Source organism: Pygoscelis adeliae, unplaced genomic scaffold (genome assembly GCF_000699105.1).
Source record: "Pygoscelis adeliae isolate BGI_AS28 unplaced genomic scaffold, ASM69910v1 Scaffold414, whole genome shotgun sequence".
Classification (NCBI taxonomy): Eukaryota; Metazoa; Chordata; class Aves; order Sphenisciformes; family Spheniscidae; genus Pygoscelis; species Pygoscelis adeliae.
The window spans coordinates 459,889-479,025 of NW_008824673.1; the positions used below are offsets into that span (position 1 = coordinate 459,889).

The 19,137-nt window shown below is 40.2% G+C and overlaps 2 protein-coding genes across 2 annotated transcripts in view; both read left to right on the forward strand.

Moving 5' to 3' along the window:
- Nucleotides 1–11,792, forward strand: part of CA5A (carbonic anhydrase VA, mitochondrial) — a 20,370-nt gene extending 8,578 nt beyond the window's left edge. The window contains exons 2-7 of the mRNA XM_009323039.1: nt 1,210–1,407; nt 5,446–5,564; nt 7,328–7,423; nt 7,593–7,655; nt 9,522–9,677; nt 11,613–11,792. Coding sequence (XP_009321314.1) covers nt 1,210–1,407; nt 5,446–5,564; nt 7,328–7,423; nt 7,593–7,655; nt 9,522–9,677; nt 11,613–11,792 — 812 coding nt within the window. The remainder of the gene's footprint in view (nt 1–1,209; nt 1,408–5,445; nt 5,565–7,327; nt 7,424–7,592; nt 7,656–9,521; nt 9,678–11,612) is intronic.
- Nucleotides 11,793–18,612: 6,820 nt separating this feature from the next.
- The window catches only part of SLC7A5 (solute carrier family 7 (amino acid transporter light chain, L system), member 5), a 43,464-nt gene continuing 42,939 nt past the window's right edge, over nt 18,613–19,137 (forward strand). Inside the window, exon 1 of the mRNA XM_009323047.1 lies at nt 18,613–18,700. Coding sequence (XP_009321322.1) covers nt 18,613–18,700 — 88 coding nt within the window. The remainder of the gene's footprint in view (nt 18,701–19,137) is intronic.

Genomic DNA, 19,137 nt, shown 5'->3' on the forward strand with positions numbered 1-19,137 from the left:
TGCCCAGGGCCCGGCTGAGGGGCCTGGGCACGGGCAGCGCCCGTGTCTCTCCATCGCTTCCAGCCCCCCGGGCTGAGGGGGCTGCCGGTGCCTCGAAAGTTTGTGTAGAAGAGGGGGGGACGCCAAGTTCAGCCTGGTTTTGTCCGTGACCGTTCTTCCGCTGAAACATCAGGAAATGGCACTAACAATAACAGAGAGCTGTGGCACTTTTGGAGGCTGTTTTGCTCCCCCGCCCCCGCGTGCAGGCCGATAAAGTTTGCCCCTTGCTGAGGAAACCGAGGGGGAAAGTTGTTTAGCCGCCCCTCATATGAGCGGCTTGTTAAAAGATTTAATTTTTTTTCCCCCCTTTGTGAAAGACCACAAGCAGTTGTATCTAATGAAGTGGCCAGTAACACAGTGCTTCAGAGCCTCTCTGTTTTGGGTTCAGTAGATGGGCGGCAAGGCACAAAAAACCTTTGTCTGTGCGTTGTTGATGTTGGGGGACAGCAGGTGAGCAAGTGCTCCCCAAGTCAATACAGGTATCGGTTCTGTTTTTAAGCAGAATAAAATCCCGTGGAAAGTGTATTCACACATCTGCCCTGCTCGTGCCAGTTTGAGATGCTCAAGCTGCCCCCAAAACTGGTAGTTCAGGATTTTACAGGTGTGGGGATCAGCTGTAGGTCCCTAGTACCTAAGGTAGTCTTGCTCAATATTGGTATGGGTGCTTCAGGAGCATTACTCCCTCAGCAGTGGTGAAAGAACACGTAGGCGAAAGACCGGCACCTTCAAGAGAGTGTTTTTGCTTTCTAGTGGGATTTATGCTGTGTCTGGTGCAACCTGACGTCAGTTGATGGTACTGGTGTATAAGGAAAGCTGAAGTGGTGTGCTGAGACTCTGGCAAAGCTGTAAAACAGAAGCCACCTTAAAATCAGTTGGCAATAAAAGGAAAAGAATTTTCTGGCAGATAAGGGGACAGAATTTCTTTGAAGAGCATTTTGCAAATGCGGAAAGGTATCAACACAGTTGTCAAATTACTGCACTTCTCTGTGTGGCTTTGAGTCATGCAACTGGAATGTATTTTTTTTTTCCACTTTCCTGTGCATCAGCTGACTTGAATTAGCCTTTGGAGCCAATATGCCAAAGCACTTTCTCTTGCCAAAAAGTTCTGGAGTATTTAGTTGGAAGTTCTGCATCATGCATTAGAGCCTGACTCTCTTCTTCATCTTCTAGTGCATCCACTTTGGCAGAGTCCACTTACAATTCCTGGAGGCACCCGACAGTCTCCTATCAATATCCAGTGGAGAGACAGTGTTTACGACCCCTTTCTGAAGCCTCTGAAAATCAGCTACGACCCAACAACATGTCTTCACATCTGGAACAATGGATATTCATTCCTGGTAGAGTTTGATGATTCTACTGATAGATCAAGTAAGCAAAACACAGAAAAATTTATTTAATGTCTTATTAATGTTTAGAGAGGAGAAATATTTGCATGATGTAAAACCTCAGGACAAATGTTGAAAATTAATGTACAGTAAACGAATGCTTTAGCTAAACGTGGATTTACAACGATGGGAATTGTAATGCAGGAGTTCTATATAGGCCTCACTTTTACTATGTATTTATTACCATGGACGTTGTGCACAAATCCGCTGTTGTAGGTTGAAACTTACTCTTTTTGCACAAGCCTTAATGCCCTGCCTTTTGATTAGGTCTCGTAATATTACAGCTTTGTCTACATGAGTCGATCTTCAGTCATACGTATATGTATCTACTTAATTTTAAATGAGATTCCATCATTACACTTTAGTAAAGTAATCTGCCACTTATCTCTTTTGCGGTATAAGCAGATACATTTAATGCATTTGAAATAATCAGCAGCAAAATGACTTTCAGTTGGAAAGCATACATACTTATCTCAATAAACTTTTGGCGAATTAAGTAATACTGAGCTGCTACCATAGGAAGCAGGTGCGTGTGTTCCTGTTAGCATAAGCAGGAGTCCGTGCATGCAAAATGAAGTTATGCATTCCAGCAATTTCATGTGAATAAGCACTCTGACCTGAGCAGCTAAATCTTTTTAAGTGCTCAGTAGAGTAAAGTGACTTAAAATCAGGATATTGCTACCAAATTCCAGATTTTTCTGCCCACTGTTCCTTTTAAAAGTTGACTTTACCAAAAGATATTGCTGGTATGTATAAAGAAGGTATTTCATAAAGGTAGGTGAACTGGTAGCAGTTGGTCAGGGATATTGTGAAGCACGTGATTCATGTCGATTACTCAACTTGTCCTGGGGGGAAAAATTGAGGGACCCTGGGCAAGGTTGAACCCGTTTGATTAGAAGTCGTTTATGTTTAAGGTGACTGCTTACCATGAGAGATGCTAGAACTTCGTAAGGGATTTAGTGATGCTCTTGGGAAGGAAGCTTTCAGCATGCTAATAAACAAATGCTGTGCCTCCACGATACAGGTATTTTTGGTTGATGCTGGGGAAGAGGCTGATAAAACAATGCAGCAAAAACGGTAGTGGTGGAATGCGTGGAGCTTTCAGGGGCTTGTGTGACGTTTGTGTGGGGTTTTTTTGTTTTTATTGTTTATGGCTGTTCACCCAGAATATTAGTTTCCAACCAGGGAATACTCTTGCCCTTGTTTATTTGAGCGCTGATACGCAACGAAGAAACCAAGTCGTGCTCATCTGTTTTTACAGTACAAACTGCTGTTGCGTTAGTGAAGTGGGGTTAGAGGAGAGGCTAAGATGGAGATATCACTTGTTAGCTTATCAGTGATTTTAACTTACTAACTTTAGATTGGTTTTGCTTTTAATTTAACAGTCTCTTACTTTATACAGCCATACCCCGCTATCTGTTGAGGATGCATTCCTGAAAAGTGTAATGGTTTGCAGTTTGATGGATAACAAAGTCATTTTTTTCTGCAAGAATTGATATAATGGAGGGGAATTGCCTGCAGGAGCTTAAGAAATACGCAACGTTTAAATACATAGGGACAGTTTTTGTGACATAAAGGCAAGCGTGGAATCATCAGGACTGTCAATTAGAGGGGTGCTGGCCTTTTAGAGGCTGGCTATTCAGAGCACATCACAGGTCTGAAAGATCTTACCCGCTTCATCTGTAAGACTGAACACTTGAGGTAAATCTAAATATGAGCATTCTTGCTGCCTCTTTCGGGATGACTGCCTTATCATCATCATCTTCCTCAAATGAATTAAAGTCAGTGAAGGGTGGTGATGGCTAGTGGAGGATGGCATTAAATGATCAGTGACAGGACTCCAAAATGACAAAGAAACAACAGATGACGGGATGTTGCTGTATAAATGGCCAGGTTTTCAAGTGCCTGACTCTCTCCTCCACCTTTCTCTCTTTACTGTTGCTATTTCTGATTTTTCTTTCTGCCAGCTTCTGTCTAACAATAATAGACATCCAGAGAAGGAAGCTTATGAATAAACAAACAAAAAAAAGCAACAAAATTGAAACAGAAGATGAAAAAGACCAAAATGAAACGTGTGTCCAGGATAGACAAAAATGCCCAACTCCTGAGATGAGGCAAAACAAGACTTGGGCAAAAGATGAAGGTAGTGTTGTGATGGGTTGTTTGCTTATGAGCAGAGCAGGAGGATGAAGAAGAAAGAGGGTGTGGGGAAGGTCTGTACAGAATGTGGTCCTGTCTGTGTGCATGAATGCCATCTGCTGAAAGGAAATGAGACTGAAACAGAACTAGGGCTACAATAAAAAGCTGATGTGATTCTTTCCTCTGGTTGTTGTTAGAGTTCCTTTAAACTTCTATTTTGTTTTGAAATTACCAAGACTGGTAAATTGACAGGAAATGAAATGGCAAAATTGCTTTTAAAGGCACTGTAAGTTCCTATTTGTTTCCTGTCACTTCCTAGTGTCCGCTATAGGAACCTGATTTTCTAGGTACGTGTGCCTGTGCCTAACTTTACTTGTGAGGTAAATATTCAAGTGAATGTGATTTATTAACGTGAATGTAGTCACTTGTGGGTTTGCATCATCGCATAATCAGGAATGGGTAGTTAGAGCACAGAAACTTTAATTCTGAAAGACTTGGCAGTGTGGGCCCCATCTTCATCCCATCCCTGAAGGTCACCTTTCTCCATCATGATTTTTTTAGTGACAGTCAGTATTGCGTTTATGCTAACAGCTCAGCAGCAGTGGATGAAATTAATCAAATGTCAATTTGCATAGCTTGTTTTAGCTTTCTCTTTTATCACAAGCAGGCCTATCTAGTTAGAATTTCAAAAGTGCTGGCTGGCTTTCAAGGAAAAAAAAAAAGGCAAGAAAAGCTCTTAATGCCTCTCATTGCTTTCTCCTTAGCATTAAAGTGATTAACTTCTTTTCAAAAGTCGTGTTGGCTTTATGTAGTTTATACAGTGGTTTGCTATAAAATTTAACCGTGATGTACAGTTAAGTAAAAATCAGCAAATGGGTCTCTACAGCTACGTGTTTGTTGTTAGCTCTTTGGAAGTAATCATGGTCTCTCATTTACCAGATGCTGTGACATAATAACCAGCAAGAAGACTTTGCAGGATGTTCCTGTTTCAGTTAGGAGGAAATGAGTAAAAACCAACACTACACAGAAAACTAGGCATAGACTTTTTCATTCATGTATTTGCAAAATAGGAGATGCCTTCTGAAATCAGGAGAGCAGACTGAATGTCTGCTTATCGTGGCTAAAAAGTGCATTAAAGCTTCCATAAACTCAGCCTTACCCATAGGCAGACTATGTTTAGATGCTTTGTGGAGTGTAGCTTGAACGGTTTACAGTAGGCACAATATTAGCATATTTCTGGCTGTGCACGAAATCTTTCAGCATGGGTTATGCAGTCTGAAAGCTGCATTGAAGCAGAATAGTATGTTTGGATTTTTGTATCTTGAAAAAAAGCAGAACTGAACATTTGACACAATGTACTGATTCTACTGGCAAAACTGGATTTTTGAACTCTTGTATTGTCATGGGAAATTTCAATATTTTTCATAGATACTGAGGCTTTGCTGGGATGTCATTTAATAGATGTATCTATTGCTCTGTCATCATACATGTTTCTTCTGGTAAGGCAGTTCTCTCATGCCTGCTCAAAGAGAAGAGCATAGAATGTAACATCTAGTCACCGTGACTCTGCCAAACTTGATGTGAATTGGAAAAAAACAGTAATTCCCTTGGAGAGATGGATGAGGAGACTATTTAGCTTATCTTCAATTTGATATAGTTCATTCAGACAGCAGGGGGAAAGTGTGATGTGTTTGCCTGAACAATTTTGTCATAGCAAAGTAAGTTGTAGAAGTAGCCAAGCAATAGGGGGGCTGTTTCAGTTAAGATAGTTGCTGATTTCTTCCCTCGGCAAACTTATTTCAAGCAGGATCTTGCAGTGTTACTTGTCTCGACAATTCTAAATCATGTTTATTAACATGTGTGTCTTGTTTTGTTTTTTTAGTAATTGTTGGAGGTCCCTTGGAAAACCAATACAGGCTAAAGCAGTTCCACTTCCATTGGGGAGCTATAAACGAGTGGGGTTCAGAGCACACAGTTGACAGTAAATTTTACCCAGCAGAGGTATGAGGTAAAATGCTGAACAATGCAAATACTTGTGGGGACTGGAGGCTAGGTCTCAGGCTGCCTGTGACTGTACTGCAGGCTAGAAAACTCCCTATTTGAAGAATTGCAGCTTACTGTTAAGGATCAGACGTGGTAGGTGCCACAGCTCATCTGCCCTTGTATTAGTAAGTTCATATTCACTGTATTTTCTGGAGAAGAACACGGTCTTAAAATTGAACGTTGGCCCCATTAGTGAAAGTTTCACTGATGTTTTCTTCTCCCTGAATGTCCACAGGGGAAGCTGCCCGACAAGCCAATGGCAGGCAGCAAAGTGTCATTGCTATTCCAGCTCTGTCCGGATGGCGTGGCACAACTCTGCTTGTCCTTCCTCCTTTTAAAGGGGAAAAGGATGAGACAGAAAGCAGACTGAGGGCACAGTCAGGTCTTAATGAACTCCCAGGTCCCAGCTAATGTGGTGCAGATCAGGTGGACAGCAAATATTGAGGTAAATGTGCAAGCTCAGATCTCAATTAAAAAAAATTAAGTGCTTTACCTCTGAGCTGCAGGAAACTGGGGGTTCACATGAGGCATAGGATCTGTTTTCTTGGGAGTACGGTGAATGCACTGCATCTCAGCTGCTGTCTCTAGTGGACCTCCAAATCTCCCAATCCTTACTGCTTTAAAATCACTTTATTATTACTAAACACTTGCAGAGAAACACAGCACATACTAAATACTCTTTAAGGAAAATATTTAAAGAGAAAGTGGAAGATTATTTAATTCTCACACCCATACCTGTAACTCAAGAAGCCTCGTCCTTCTTACTTTGTATGCAGTAACTGTCTTGTGTTTGTGACCCCAGAGCTTTGGCTAATGTTAGAAAGTTTATTCCAGTTATCAACAATTTTTTATGTGTTTCTGTGTGTTTCTTAAAGTCGTTAGAATAATCCACAGCAGAGTTCTATGGTAAAATAGTCGTTATCACGATCACTTTATTTTCTGTTTTCAACTTGTAAGCAATTATTAAAGTAGCAAAACTTTTGTGATTAAGTAACTACTAAGGCAGAAAGAGAGTCAATAAAAAGGATGGAGCCAATGGGGAAAAATACAGATTAAGTTGCTTGGAGAGGAAAGTATGACAGGTATAAACATAGTTATATGCCAAAGATGGAGAATTTGAAAAATGATTATTGCTTATTTTTGAGAAGATGTTTATCTCTTGCTCACGTGTTCATAATGATGCTTGTCAGCTTGGCAAGATAGTTATTAACGGCAAGACTGTATGACTAAGTTTTGGGACTGGTGCTGGCTATCTATTTAATACACAAAGCCCCTCAATGGAATGCTTGTATTGGGCTGTAAGCAATGCAGAGGAAGCTTATGTTCTGTGCAGGAGAATGTTCCTTAGCAGAACAGCATACTCTGTTCTTCCTGTTAAGACATGGAAGAGTCCTTCAGTTCCAGGTATACTAAGCCTTTTTTGTGCCTTTAACAAGCGTTCCTGTAATCAGTCTCCCACAGACAAAATCCCTTTCATACGTGTGAAATGTAGTTTATGGGTCTTTGGCTATTGTTTAAAAAAAAGCAAAATAAAGAAGGGAAGTACCATTATTTTCCGATAACATTTTGGTGCTCGTTTTTGTAGCGTGTGGTTTCTGAGGTAGCTCACTACAGCGTCCCAAATTGCCAAGGCCAAATGTGGCAAAGATCAAAAGTCGAATTTCTTGATATCATTGCTGTGCTCTGTGAATATGTTGATTTCTCATTCATTTATATTTCAGTTGCATTTAGTACACTGGAATGCCGTTGTGTACCCAACTTTTGAAGAAGCTGTAATGGAAGGTAACGGCTTGGCTGTTATTGGAGTGTTTTTAAAGGTAATATCACTTTGTGTAATAAGCTGTAATAATGTCTTTTTATTTTCATTTTGTTAAAACCGATTTAGGACAAAATACCTCTAGATTGTTGTTTTCAAAAAATACTGATTAAGGTAGATATGTAGAATGTCAGCTTAATGATTCTCTAACTCCTACCTGTCTTCTGCAGCTAGGAGCACATCATGAAGGGCTGCAGATGCTGGTTGATGCCTTGCCAGCAGTTAAACACAAGGTGAGTATTTTTAAGTGTCCCGCCAGTTACCACTCAGCATAGCTAATGCCGTCATTCAACATAAAGGATACTCTGAGAATAGCAAAACACTAATGAATGCTTTTTTCCTTAAATGTCCGTAGGGGGCCTGATTGTCCGAAACCAGGACGGGGGGTGGGGGGGGGAACTAATTTTTAAGGAGGAATTGTATACTTTAAGCTTTCCAAACCTGTTGGTTTAAGAAATTACGCTCTTGAGATTGTATCCCCTTAGAAGGGCATGCACATGTTTAATGCTTGCCCTCACTGAAGCCTGCCCTTCCTCTTCTATGACAATAGATGCCACTGGATTAGTTTTTGTTTGTTGTTTAACTGGGAGGAACTTTCTGTGCTGTGTAAAGTGGTAGTTTATTTCTTGTGGAATTAAGGCTTTCTGATTTTTGTCTGATCTTTGAGGAGGAGATTATTTTTTGTGCCTCCCCCCCTTTTTTTTTTTTTAAACACTGTAAATTTTCTGCTACGGGAATGGGACTCTCTCTTCATAGCTGATCTTTGACTTCTGCCAGGAGAGGGAGTGCTGCGTCTCTGATAGTGCTCAGAAGCAGCTCATGCTCCTCCAGGTGCTTGTTCCTTTTTGAAAGTACACGCAAAAAATACACATCAAGAATTTTGCTGGCTTGTAAGCACATCCAGTTGAAGTCGCTGTGCCATTATTTATCGCAGTAAGGATTTTTTTTATCCAAATAAAACAAATATTTATGGCAGTGCAGTGAAAACACTGCCACATAAATGCCAAACAAGTCAGTTCAGTGCCAAAAAGACCTACAAAAATCTGTGCATATACATCCATTATGAGAATATGATATTTTACAGCATATGAATTTGAAAGAAACTAAAGTCAAGATCTTTAAAAAAAAAAACCAGTAGTATCAAACATTAGGCTCATCAAGCTGCATGTGGGCTGCTCTGAAAGGGATCTCATTTCCAAAGGGTGTTGGTTACCCAGCAACTCATCAGCACTTGGTTTGAAACCTTTGTTGCCTTGCCAGCATTATCACTGACTTAAGCACCAAACCCTGAGAAACATCACCCTGGTGAGGAGGAGGAGGAAGGTCCGATAATACCCATTCTGATGTCCTTGCACCTTCCTCTCTCACATGATGGGTGAAAGCTCCCGTCTAGAATCTCTTGTCCAACTTCCTATTTTTGAAAAATTCTTTACTGTAACATTTCTCATTCTCAGTGGGAAACAGATAAAGACTAAGGAAAAACAGGATCTTCCTTTCCTGCATTGCCAGTATATCCTGGAAATACCCCAGGAGTAAAATGTTTGTATAGGAAATCATGGGCTCTGAAGCTCCTACGTGCTGTCTGGTATCTCACTTGAGAGTGCACGTTCTGGGGACATGAATACTTAGTCCTCTTCCCTCTCCCCACTGCCTAAAATCACGTGGTGAAAGTAAAAGTGCTATTGTTTGCAGTCTATTAAGTATATCTGGCAGAATTACCTGAACTTATTCCACCACTTATTCTTTCTCTTTCCTGTTTGCTTCTAGCTCCCACAAAGATGTAGTCAGTTGCTCCTTCGCACTCCTTGTTTCTTCTGCACCGAATTCCTAAGGGCTTGTGGGGACAACAGGAATATTTAAATTTTGTCTACTCACTAGCTGCCTCTTATGCTTCAAAGCCAGCTTACCAATTTTGTACAAGTTTATGGGGTTTTAAATTATTATTTTATGTAGGTCATTATTAATAGTCACAATACCTAATTTTGCATATGCATACATATCATGTACAGTATTTAATCTCATTGTTAAGATCTTTCTAAATCTTCTGTCAATCTTTTCTCAAAATACAATTTTTAAAATACATTCTTTCTGGGGTTTAGGACACTGTTATCGAGTTCGATGTCTTTGATCCCTCCTGTTTGATACCTTCATGCCCTGATTATTGGACTTACGCGGGCTCTTTGACTACTCCCCCACTTACCGAATCAGTCACATGGATTATTAAGAAGAAGCCAATAGAGGTTGATGAGAATCAGGTAAATCTCATGCTTACGTTTCGAATCATACCATACCTGTTAGACTGCCTGCTGCCATGGAGGGGGAGACACACGGTAGTTGCTTACCGGTACCAGTAATTCTCTGTGAATACTCAGAGATCAGTGGCTGCTTCACACCCAGTATTTGTTTGGGCAGGTATCCTGAAGTTAACAACAGCTAATATTGAAAGACTTGACCTCTTCAGTAAGCAGTTAAAGATGCTTCTCCAGCTCTCCCATAGAGTTTTATCTTGATCTGTGATAAACAATGCCTTATGCTGGAAGCTGCCCCTTGTTCTAAGGTTGTTTATTGGAACACTGCATAATTTTGCTCTTCTTACCAGGATGCAGCCCTTTTTGTGGTAGGAAGGGAGGAGAAAAGGCAGGTTTTGTGAAATTCCAAACTGACTTTTTGTGCATATTCTTGATAGCCACATGCATTTGCACAGAAATCTTAGAGAGATTGCAAGGGCCAGTCCTCTGTTCTTCCCTTGGTCAGACTCTGAAGGTACAGAAGGGGTGGTGGGTGGCTCCGAGTCCTTCACATGCCATTCTGATGGCGAGAGAGAGAGTGAGTCCCCACTGGGTTTTCTCCTTTGCCTTTGTAGGCATGTTAACTCTATATTTGGCTGTACTGTCCTTGAATTCCTTTTTTTTTTTTTTTTAATTGCCCTTTAAAAAAGACAGACAAAGGTTTCAGCAAATGTTTATGTTACAGAAATTATTTCAAGTGGAGGAGTTCATGGTCAATAGTCTGTTCTGACACCAACCCAAACTTGTCACCATATGCCCTCTACTGCTTTTATTTTAGTACTTCATGTTTCAATGTGATGTTATTCCTCTGTAGGTGTAGGGAGAAGTAGAAAATGGTCAGAAGGCGTTGGAATTGGAATTGTACTACAATTGTGGGTTTTGTTGGAAGTTTTCAGGATTTTTTTGTCTGTTCAAAGAAGTGGAGTACTTTGAGGGGCATTACAGCATAGAACAAGTCTTGGAGATTTGTTGCAAAGCAAGTAAAAATGAACAACCCCAAAAAATCTACCATTTTTTCATGGCACTGAAAGTTATCTGTGCATTGTCCCTGTTTTTTGAGGCTTTGATTAATAATGAAGTGTGAGTCCAATGACATGAGGCAAAATACTGAATTTTTTTTTTAACACAGCTTTTGCATGAAGCTAGTCCATCTAGAAAGTCATGCTCCAAACAAACGCTAACCCTGAAGAATAGGCATGTACGCGATCTTAATGTTTTAATTTACATGAAGGACCAGGACAGGACGAACTGGAGATTGTTAACAGCAGAGAGAACTGAATGCATAGTGTGTCGTCATTCTTTTCAACTGAAACTTTTTCTCTCTCCCCTCTCCCCTTGGCTCTTCTTCACTCTCATCCTTTTGTGGCATAGAAAGGCTTATAATTTACTTGACATTGTAATGCCCTTGTGAGCATTAAAAGCTGATCTGCTGCATACTTTATTTTAATCCCCAGTTATAAACCACTGAGAACAGCAACTGTGTAGATTGTGGCTAGTTGAGGTTCCCTCTTTTCTGGGTGCCAGCATATGCATATCTGCAAAAAGATAACAGAACTCCAGGAAGGGTGTAGATTAAGAAGGTTGGAGAGGTTTATTTAAAGATGGCATATGTTCCCGTATTTGAATGGGAATCACTTCCGTCTCAGACGTGCCACATTTGAGATTTAGTTTGCCTAAAGATGGCAGGTGACTGACAATTCATCTTCTGCATTGATATGGATGATGGCGTAATCTTTACCAGCAGGTCACAAAAGTGCCAGAAGTTCGTGCTAAAATTTCTCAGAATGCAAATGTAATAGTACCTTTGACTTTCTTTCCAAGCATGAATTACTGTGTTTTGTCGTGAACTCCAACAATTCTCCGGTTAGTAAAGTCACAAAATTGGACATTTCTCATTCTCAGCTGGAGGCATTTCGGATGCTGCTCTTTACTTCAGATGGCGAAGAAGAAAAGAGAATGGTAGACAACTTTCGCCCTCTTCAGCCATTAATGAATCGAACCGTCCGTTCATCCTTCCAAAGCGGGCATCTCTTGAATACTGAAGTACAGCCCAAGGACCATGCTGAGCAGATCAGGCCATAGATGGCCCATGAAATGTCAGTCCAGACTGCAATACCTGGATATAACAGACATCATTTTTTAATTATTTTTCCTTTTTCTGCAGTGTGTGTATGCCGTACAGTTTCACAACCAGCCAGTTTCAGTTCTCCTAAGTGCCATTTGACCTTCAGTAGAGAAGCTGTAGGGTTTTTTAGTTTTGCCTTTTTTAAGAAGTAAATAATATTAACCCTTAACAAATTGACTTGCTTTAAAGCAGGGATCAATAAGGAGTTATTTTAACAGTTAAAGGAAAAATAAGGGCAGGAGATCTCTTCCCCTGCCTCTTTCCTGAATTGTTCTGTGTCTCTTCAAATGCTCTTTCAGTGACTTCCATGAATTAATAATCCCAACTAAAAACGCGTTAGCAAGCAGGAAGTGTGAAGAAGTGAAATGTATTAATACTGATCAGGTCCTCTTGTGGAATTGTTTCAGAGGTTTGGGAAGAGAACTAGCTTCTCTAGTCACATATACAGAGACATTTTATCTTCTTCCTTTTTCCTTGGTGCTTAGGATGACAAGAGGATAAGGGAAAAAGTTGCTTACAGAATCTAACCTCTTCCCATTCTATTGACTGCATGATCCATGTTTGATACGGATGCCACAGAATGTCCACTCTATCTACACCACAAGCCAGAAGACTCTTTCTAAAACCTTATAACAAACGTAGAAGCTTTTAGCTTTGGCAGCTTTTACTTTTTTGTATTAATAATGTGCCAGGAGAAGAGAGCAGAAGAGAATTCACCAGTATCTTAAGACTGGCAAGAGCAGCAAATTAGGCGAAAATGTCCAGTTGATCCCAGGAAATCGATCACATCAAAGGAAATAAAAATTACGTAAGCCCCAGCTGATCCTTCCAATGGGTTTTTTGGGGGGAAATAAAATTCTGAAAGCTAATCCAGTGCTAGGAGAGTATGGACAAAATGCAGCATTCAGATACTTGAAAGATTTTTTTTTTTTTTCCAGTAACTCGTGGAGCACCAGTGCACTCTCTTCAAAGTTTTGTCTTAAGATGTACTTTTCTTATAAAAAGAGTTATCTAGCTTCAGGACAACTGGGGACCAGATTGTATTTATAGCACCTTATGGTAATGACGTTAAGTGGTGGTTGAAATTTATTTGTGGACCAGACAAAATTGTTGTGTAAGCTGCCAGCTGTGCAGCCTTATCCTAGAGTTACAGTCCAATTGCCACAAGTATTACCTACCTCTGAAGCATACTACTACTAGCCATAATTTTCTCTCGAGCATCTTTCTCACTGGCTTTTTATGCTTTACTGTATTTAACAGTGTGCCTGTGCATGAAATTCATGTACCAAATGTATGGTCAGATTTTCTGATGAGGAGCAGGTCTGTCTGTAAACTCGTGATGTGATCTTGATTGGTTGTATTTGAGGATTCTTCTTGGAGAACAGACGTTACTTGGTCTGCTTCTGCCAGTAAGCAAAATCACTGGTTGCTGGTGTGATTCAGCACAAGTGATGCCAGGACGCTAGCTTGTCAATGCTAAATTCAGAACTTTAGAATAGATACTTTTTTTTTTTTAAAGTCCAAGTGTTCAGTTTAAACGCACTTTAACACGTTTTAGTGTGACCCTGATGATTTTAAGGCTTTTGAATATTCTTGTTTAACCAATTAAGTGCCCAGGTTCTGCCTTTGCTTCCTTAATAGCTCTACCTCAGGCTGTTACGTTGTGCCTTTCTCCCTTGGCAATATGAAATGGGGCCACTTAACCTTAGAGTGACTCCATGTGGTAAGTGTAAGAAAAATCTCTCCTCTATCCCAGTGTAGCATACTTACTTTTACTGTGTAGTATATTCAACATAGCAGTGTATATCGTCAGTTTCATTACCTCTCCCAAGCCCTTACTGCTTGGTTGAACCTTACCGTCTTGGTTGAACACTGTAGAACTATACCGTGTATACCAACTTGGTTGAACTATACCATCTCAGTTGAGCTACACAGTGTTTGGCATCATCAGACAGACTTTTTACCATGTTCCTGGTCTGCAGCATCACGTCAGTGATGGTTTTGCCAGAGAATGACAGGTTCCAAAATAGTTTTGGAAGGGACATCTACGGTTCTGGCAATAGGAAAAGACTTTGTGTACTTTCTGCCTGAGCGTATGTGATCAAGTCATTGTTAAGCTTGAAGTTTTCGTTCAGTGCTGTTTTTGCAAACGCTTTTCTGAGGAGGACCGCGTAGAAAGAAGGCAGTGATTCAGAACTGGCACATATCTTGTCTATCTTTGAGATTTTTGCTACTCATTATTAGCAGTTAGGAAAAACTGTAATTTAAAGACATCTTAATGTTGCCTTTACATTTAAAAATAAAGGTGACTCCAGTAGCACTAAGCTAGCCTATAGGCTACCTACTATAGGTAGCCTGCATCAATATCCCTATCATACATGAATGGGTCTTTTAAAAAGCTTCATGCAATTGCTCCAAGTTTTTGAGTTGCCTTGGTAATTTTCACCAAGTTTTTGTGTACCTCTGATCCACTGAGCTTGTTTCACTAGTTAATATAGCTTTCCAAGCATATGCCAATACAAAATCCATATTTTGTTCTTAGGGAACTACTGCGGTGTAAATGCTTAATCCTCAGATGCTTCATAATGCCATAGTATGCTCGTACCCACCTGAGTTCTCAATGGTTAGGTTTGCTCCACTGAACCAAATTTTCTTCCTAGGTGTGTAAATCTCTTTTTAACATGCTCACCACCATGCATCCATCAGAGATGATGCTGAATATTCTGTTTTCAGTGATCTATTTAAAATTCTCATAGAGATTTACTTACTTTGTTAAAGTATTGTGGAAGTTTTGTTAGAGAATAGGTGTATTATCTAGTCATACGGTTAATAAGCTATACTCCATACATATTTAGGTAAAATCACATCTAAGTATACTGACATCAGTTTCGGTTTCAGCACTGATCATTTCAAATATCTGGAAACAGGGTCATCGCAGAAATTAACTCTACTGTGCTACAAAAATAAGGTTTACAGGGATTTTGTGTTACAGTTACTTTGCTGGTTTTTGAGTCTTGCATTTATATGTCAGTGTTTTAGCATCTCTGGTTAAGGTAGGCAGTATCTCGGTCGCAGGGTGGATTGTCGTTGAAATTAGCAGTCTGGAAATGAACAGAAAGGTGTTTTGTTTTTGTTTTTTTTAACTTTTATGTTACAATGACTGTATTGGCCTTGCAAAAGCTAACTTCAAGAAAAATAATTCTGTGTGGCTGCGTGTGTATGTAAAACAGGAGACGGGATACAATTCTTTTGCCTTACGCTCTCAGTTGCGGGGGGTGCGTGTGTGATTTGATCGTTGGACTAGAGCTACTATTGTAATGACTTTGCACAACTAAGTTAAACTCTGTTTGCAAGGTGTCTGCATAGGAATCTTTAGGCTTTTCTTTCTGATGGTACAATACAAAAGGGTCAAAGCACACATTTGTATTTGTCCTTGCATAGTAGTCACTTCCATTACTTAATACTGTACTGGGAGACATTCCTGTGGCAATAAGTACTAGGAATTAAAGACTGTAATAGAAATAATTTTGAGGACAGCTTGTTGAAATGGGAGTAGAAGGTTTTTGAGCTTAGATCTGCATCCGTGTTGATCTGACTTCCAACTGCCTTTCAGTATTTCCGTTAACTATCGCTCTTATCAGAAATGTCGTTCTTGGCGACTTCATAGTTGGAATGACTTCATTTGGCATTTGAATGTTTGATCTGTATTCCTACATTCCAGAACTTTTACACCAGTGCACTTCAGGTGTACGCCACCACGTATACCTGACCAGTCTTTTGTTGTCTTCTGTCATGGATGGCTTGCATTGATATTTTTACCGCAAGTCTGACAGGAGTGTATCTTTTGGCTGTGAAGGCTATAGAAGTGGAGATTGCTTTGAGGTCACGAGAATCTGCTGGGTTTTAGAGTACTGGAATTCTACATGGCTTGCTTTTGAGGAAGGGTCCCTTTTTCTGCTCAACTTCATAGTCAATAGTATTTGCTTTAAAATCTGAATGCCTTAGTTTTGAATGTCTTAACTTGTCTTTCTTGGCACATCTTTGCTTTTTTCTTTGTGCATCGTGTTTTTGTGGCAGTTATTACATTGTGTATTTTAATGTATGTTATCTGCCTAATCATAATTTACTGAAACAATTGTCTTTGCGGACAACATATATAACAGGGAATGCCTTTTGTTCTCCTAGGATACAGGCCTTTTTCCTCAGTTTTTACCTGATGTAAAGAAACTTCTACCTGCTGTATTTTAAACTGTTAAATTAGTGTCCGACTGTGCAATAAAGAAACACGGAGAAACCTGTGTCTGTATCTCATTGTGTAATTAAGCTCTCCAAGTTAAAAAGTAGATTTTCTGTCAAGAAAATAATACAATTCCCTCTTGAGAATGAAGCAGTTCATTACGAGTGGAGTCTAATCAGATGTCAGACATTCTGTGATACTTAAAAGCTATGAAAGACTCTGCTGAAGTGTATTATAATTGGAATGAAAGAACAATGACCTCTCTGTTGCCGCTGTACTGATGGAAGGATGTCTAACTGTTTGTTACATTCAGCTAGATGCAACATGCCGTCTAAAATGGGATTCCAAATTTTGAGGATCGTTGCTAAACTACTTCATTTGACACTGATCGTTAAACTCAACCTGTCAACTAAGCTCCTTTTTCCATTGTGTAATTGGTCTTGATAAAACTGGGCGTTGATCTGATGTGGTGTAACTCTCAAGAGTTTCACATTTAGTGGTTGTGGCTACAAGAATCTTATCAAATAACCCAAAAAACCCCTTTGAGTAAAATAAATCACTTTTATTAAAAAAAAAATTGGCTAATCAGGTTAAATAAGCATTAATTTCTCCGTCTCACTGCTTAGCTTTGCTTAGATTCTAGATATCGTATCTATATGTTATGCTTAGCTGAATTCATTCGAACAAGTTTCCATTTCTTTTGATGGGAAAAGTAGGAGATTGCATCCCTGGTTAAGGAATTCCCCCCTGAAATAATTGTAGACAATACTTTTATGTAAGGCCTCCCAAACTGTGCTATTTGGTCCCCTTCGTGGTAGGCAAGCCATTTCAGTATGAAGAAAGAGTGGCACGGGTTAAGAGTGAGGTTAGCTCCACTATTATTACTATTTAAGGGTTCTAGAAGCTACCACCACTTCCATTTACCCAACAAAAAAGCTTATAAGCTCTTGTATTAGTATAGCTGAGGTGTTTGCTAAAGAAATGGCTTATTTGGTTCCAGCAGGCTGTCTTATTTTGATCAAGGCAGCTCTCCCGATAAATGGTTAAGAACATACACATTACCTGTAACAAATGGCCAATTTACTTCTGATATTGGTAATTATTTGTCTTTCTGACAAACAATTCTTTCCGTCTTTCTTTTTGATGTGACAAACTTGAAGTGCCTGAGTATTAGCATATGGAGAACTGATTGTATAATCAAATAGTCTTCAAAGATTCTGCAGAATAACTTGGGGGCCTGAAGAGAGTTAATGTTCGTGGTCAGAACTGATAACAATACTTAGCATTTGTGAAGTGCTTTGAAGATACAAAGCACTATATGAACACACCCTAACACCATGACTGCAAAGCAGGTATTTTCTCAGCAATACAAATGGAGAAATGGTTGCAGAATTAACTCCGATTGATTAATTTGCAAAACAGTCAAGCATGTGGTTGACTTTAAACAGGGCAGTTCAGTGGCTGCTACTCCACTGCTTGTTGATCCCAGGATTTCCAAATGGAAACGGTGTCAAAACTGAGACTGAAGCCTGCAAATTCTTAGCTGCAGTCTGTTACGAACTTCCTTTTTGGAAGAATTGGATGCAGAGAGAAAAAGATAACTTGGTCCCATTCTTGTGAAAGTTAATGGAAATTTCTGTGAATTAGGTTAATACCAGGTGTAAAATGCCAATGATCAGGCAGTTAATTTATTTGCCTTAATGTAAGAACTTAGTCTAGAGCACGGGTGAAGCAAATCCATTGATGAATGATTTTGTTCACCCAACTATACAACTGAGTTTGAGCGTTCATCTGAAAATACCTGAAGCATACATCTTATTTCAATTCCCATCCTGTCTGCTGGATCCTGGTGTAATGAGGCCAACACAGAGACAATCCCGTATGTTGCAGGAACCTGTTTTTTTCTGATTTTTATGGTCCCGCGAACATCCTGCCTAGGCTAAAGTATGAAATACAGTAGCAAGTAAATGTTGGTAAATCTTACTTTGAGAAATGATTGGTTTAGATGACAGCCATATAGCCTCTCCAGTGGGGCTGATGTTAAGCTTGTAGGCTAAAGAAAGGCTTTTGGGGTTTGAGGGAAATTGTGTGATAAATATGTTTTGCTGTTTATTTTTAATTGCTTTTCATAGTCTTTGCAGTCTCTTCAGGATCCCATTTCTCTCTGAAAACTAGAAAAACGTGCTCAGTGCAAAGGCAATTTTTGACTAAGCTTTCTTCCTAAATAGGTATGTTTATATAAATGGAGAAGTGGGGAACACTGTTCTAAGCCCCTGGGCTGTTGTGACCAACAGCCACTAGGTGTCAGGTTCTGATCAGTGCTTCAACGGGCTGCTTGGGATTCCTGTGACGGTTGGAAGCGGTCATGACGCCAATTGCCAGTGCGAGGTCCCCGAAAATGTTCCTAAAACGTTACATCTTTCCCCGGAACGCAGATCTCGCGTTTCTCTGAGGTATCTTGTAGAAAACCTCCTGACCCACCCTACTGCCCGTACTAAAGCGTGTCTGAAACTTGCAAGGAGGAGGATGGTCCAGGGAGGATGGACGCCGACCTTGGGTTTCAGAGCTCGGGCACAACTTCTTGTGTGACACCAACTAATCGCTTGCTGAGGAAACAGCTCCTCAAAGGTACCGCTTGCCACCTCTCAACAGGAATGATTATTGTTGAGAATCGGGGCTTCCAGGCTTTAGCCTCTGAACTCACCTCCTGTCCCACAAGGCCAAGAGGGAGTCTGAATTTGCTGAAGAATTGGCTCCTTAGGCACTATTGTGAAGTAGTATGTCTCCTTGGGTGCAAGACCTATGCCTTCATTGAGGTAGCATGATAGAACTTGCTCATTTTGCCTGCACGCTTGCCAGATTGGCAAAATTACTGGGGTTTTTTTGCAAACAAGTCTTTTTGGTGATCTTGGCGTCCGAAGTGCCAGGCAGATTTCTGCAGCGCCTCTGCAGAAATGCAGGCGATGCAGCGATGGGGCCTTGGCCTGCGCTTGCGTGAATATGTCAAATAGAAGAGTACAGTAAGTGCACTAAAATCAGACGGGGCTGGGGGGGGAGTTCAGCAG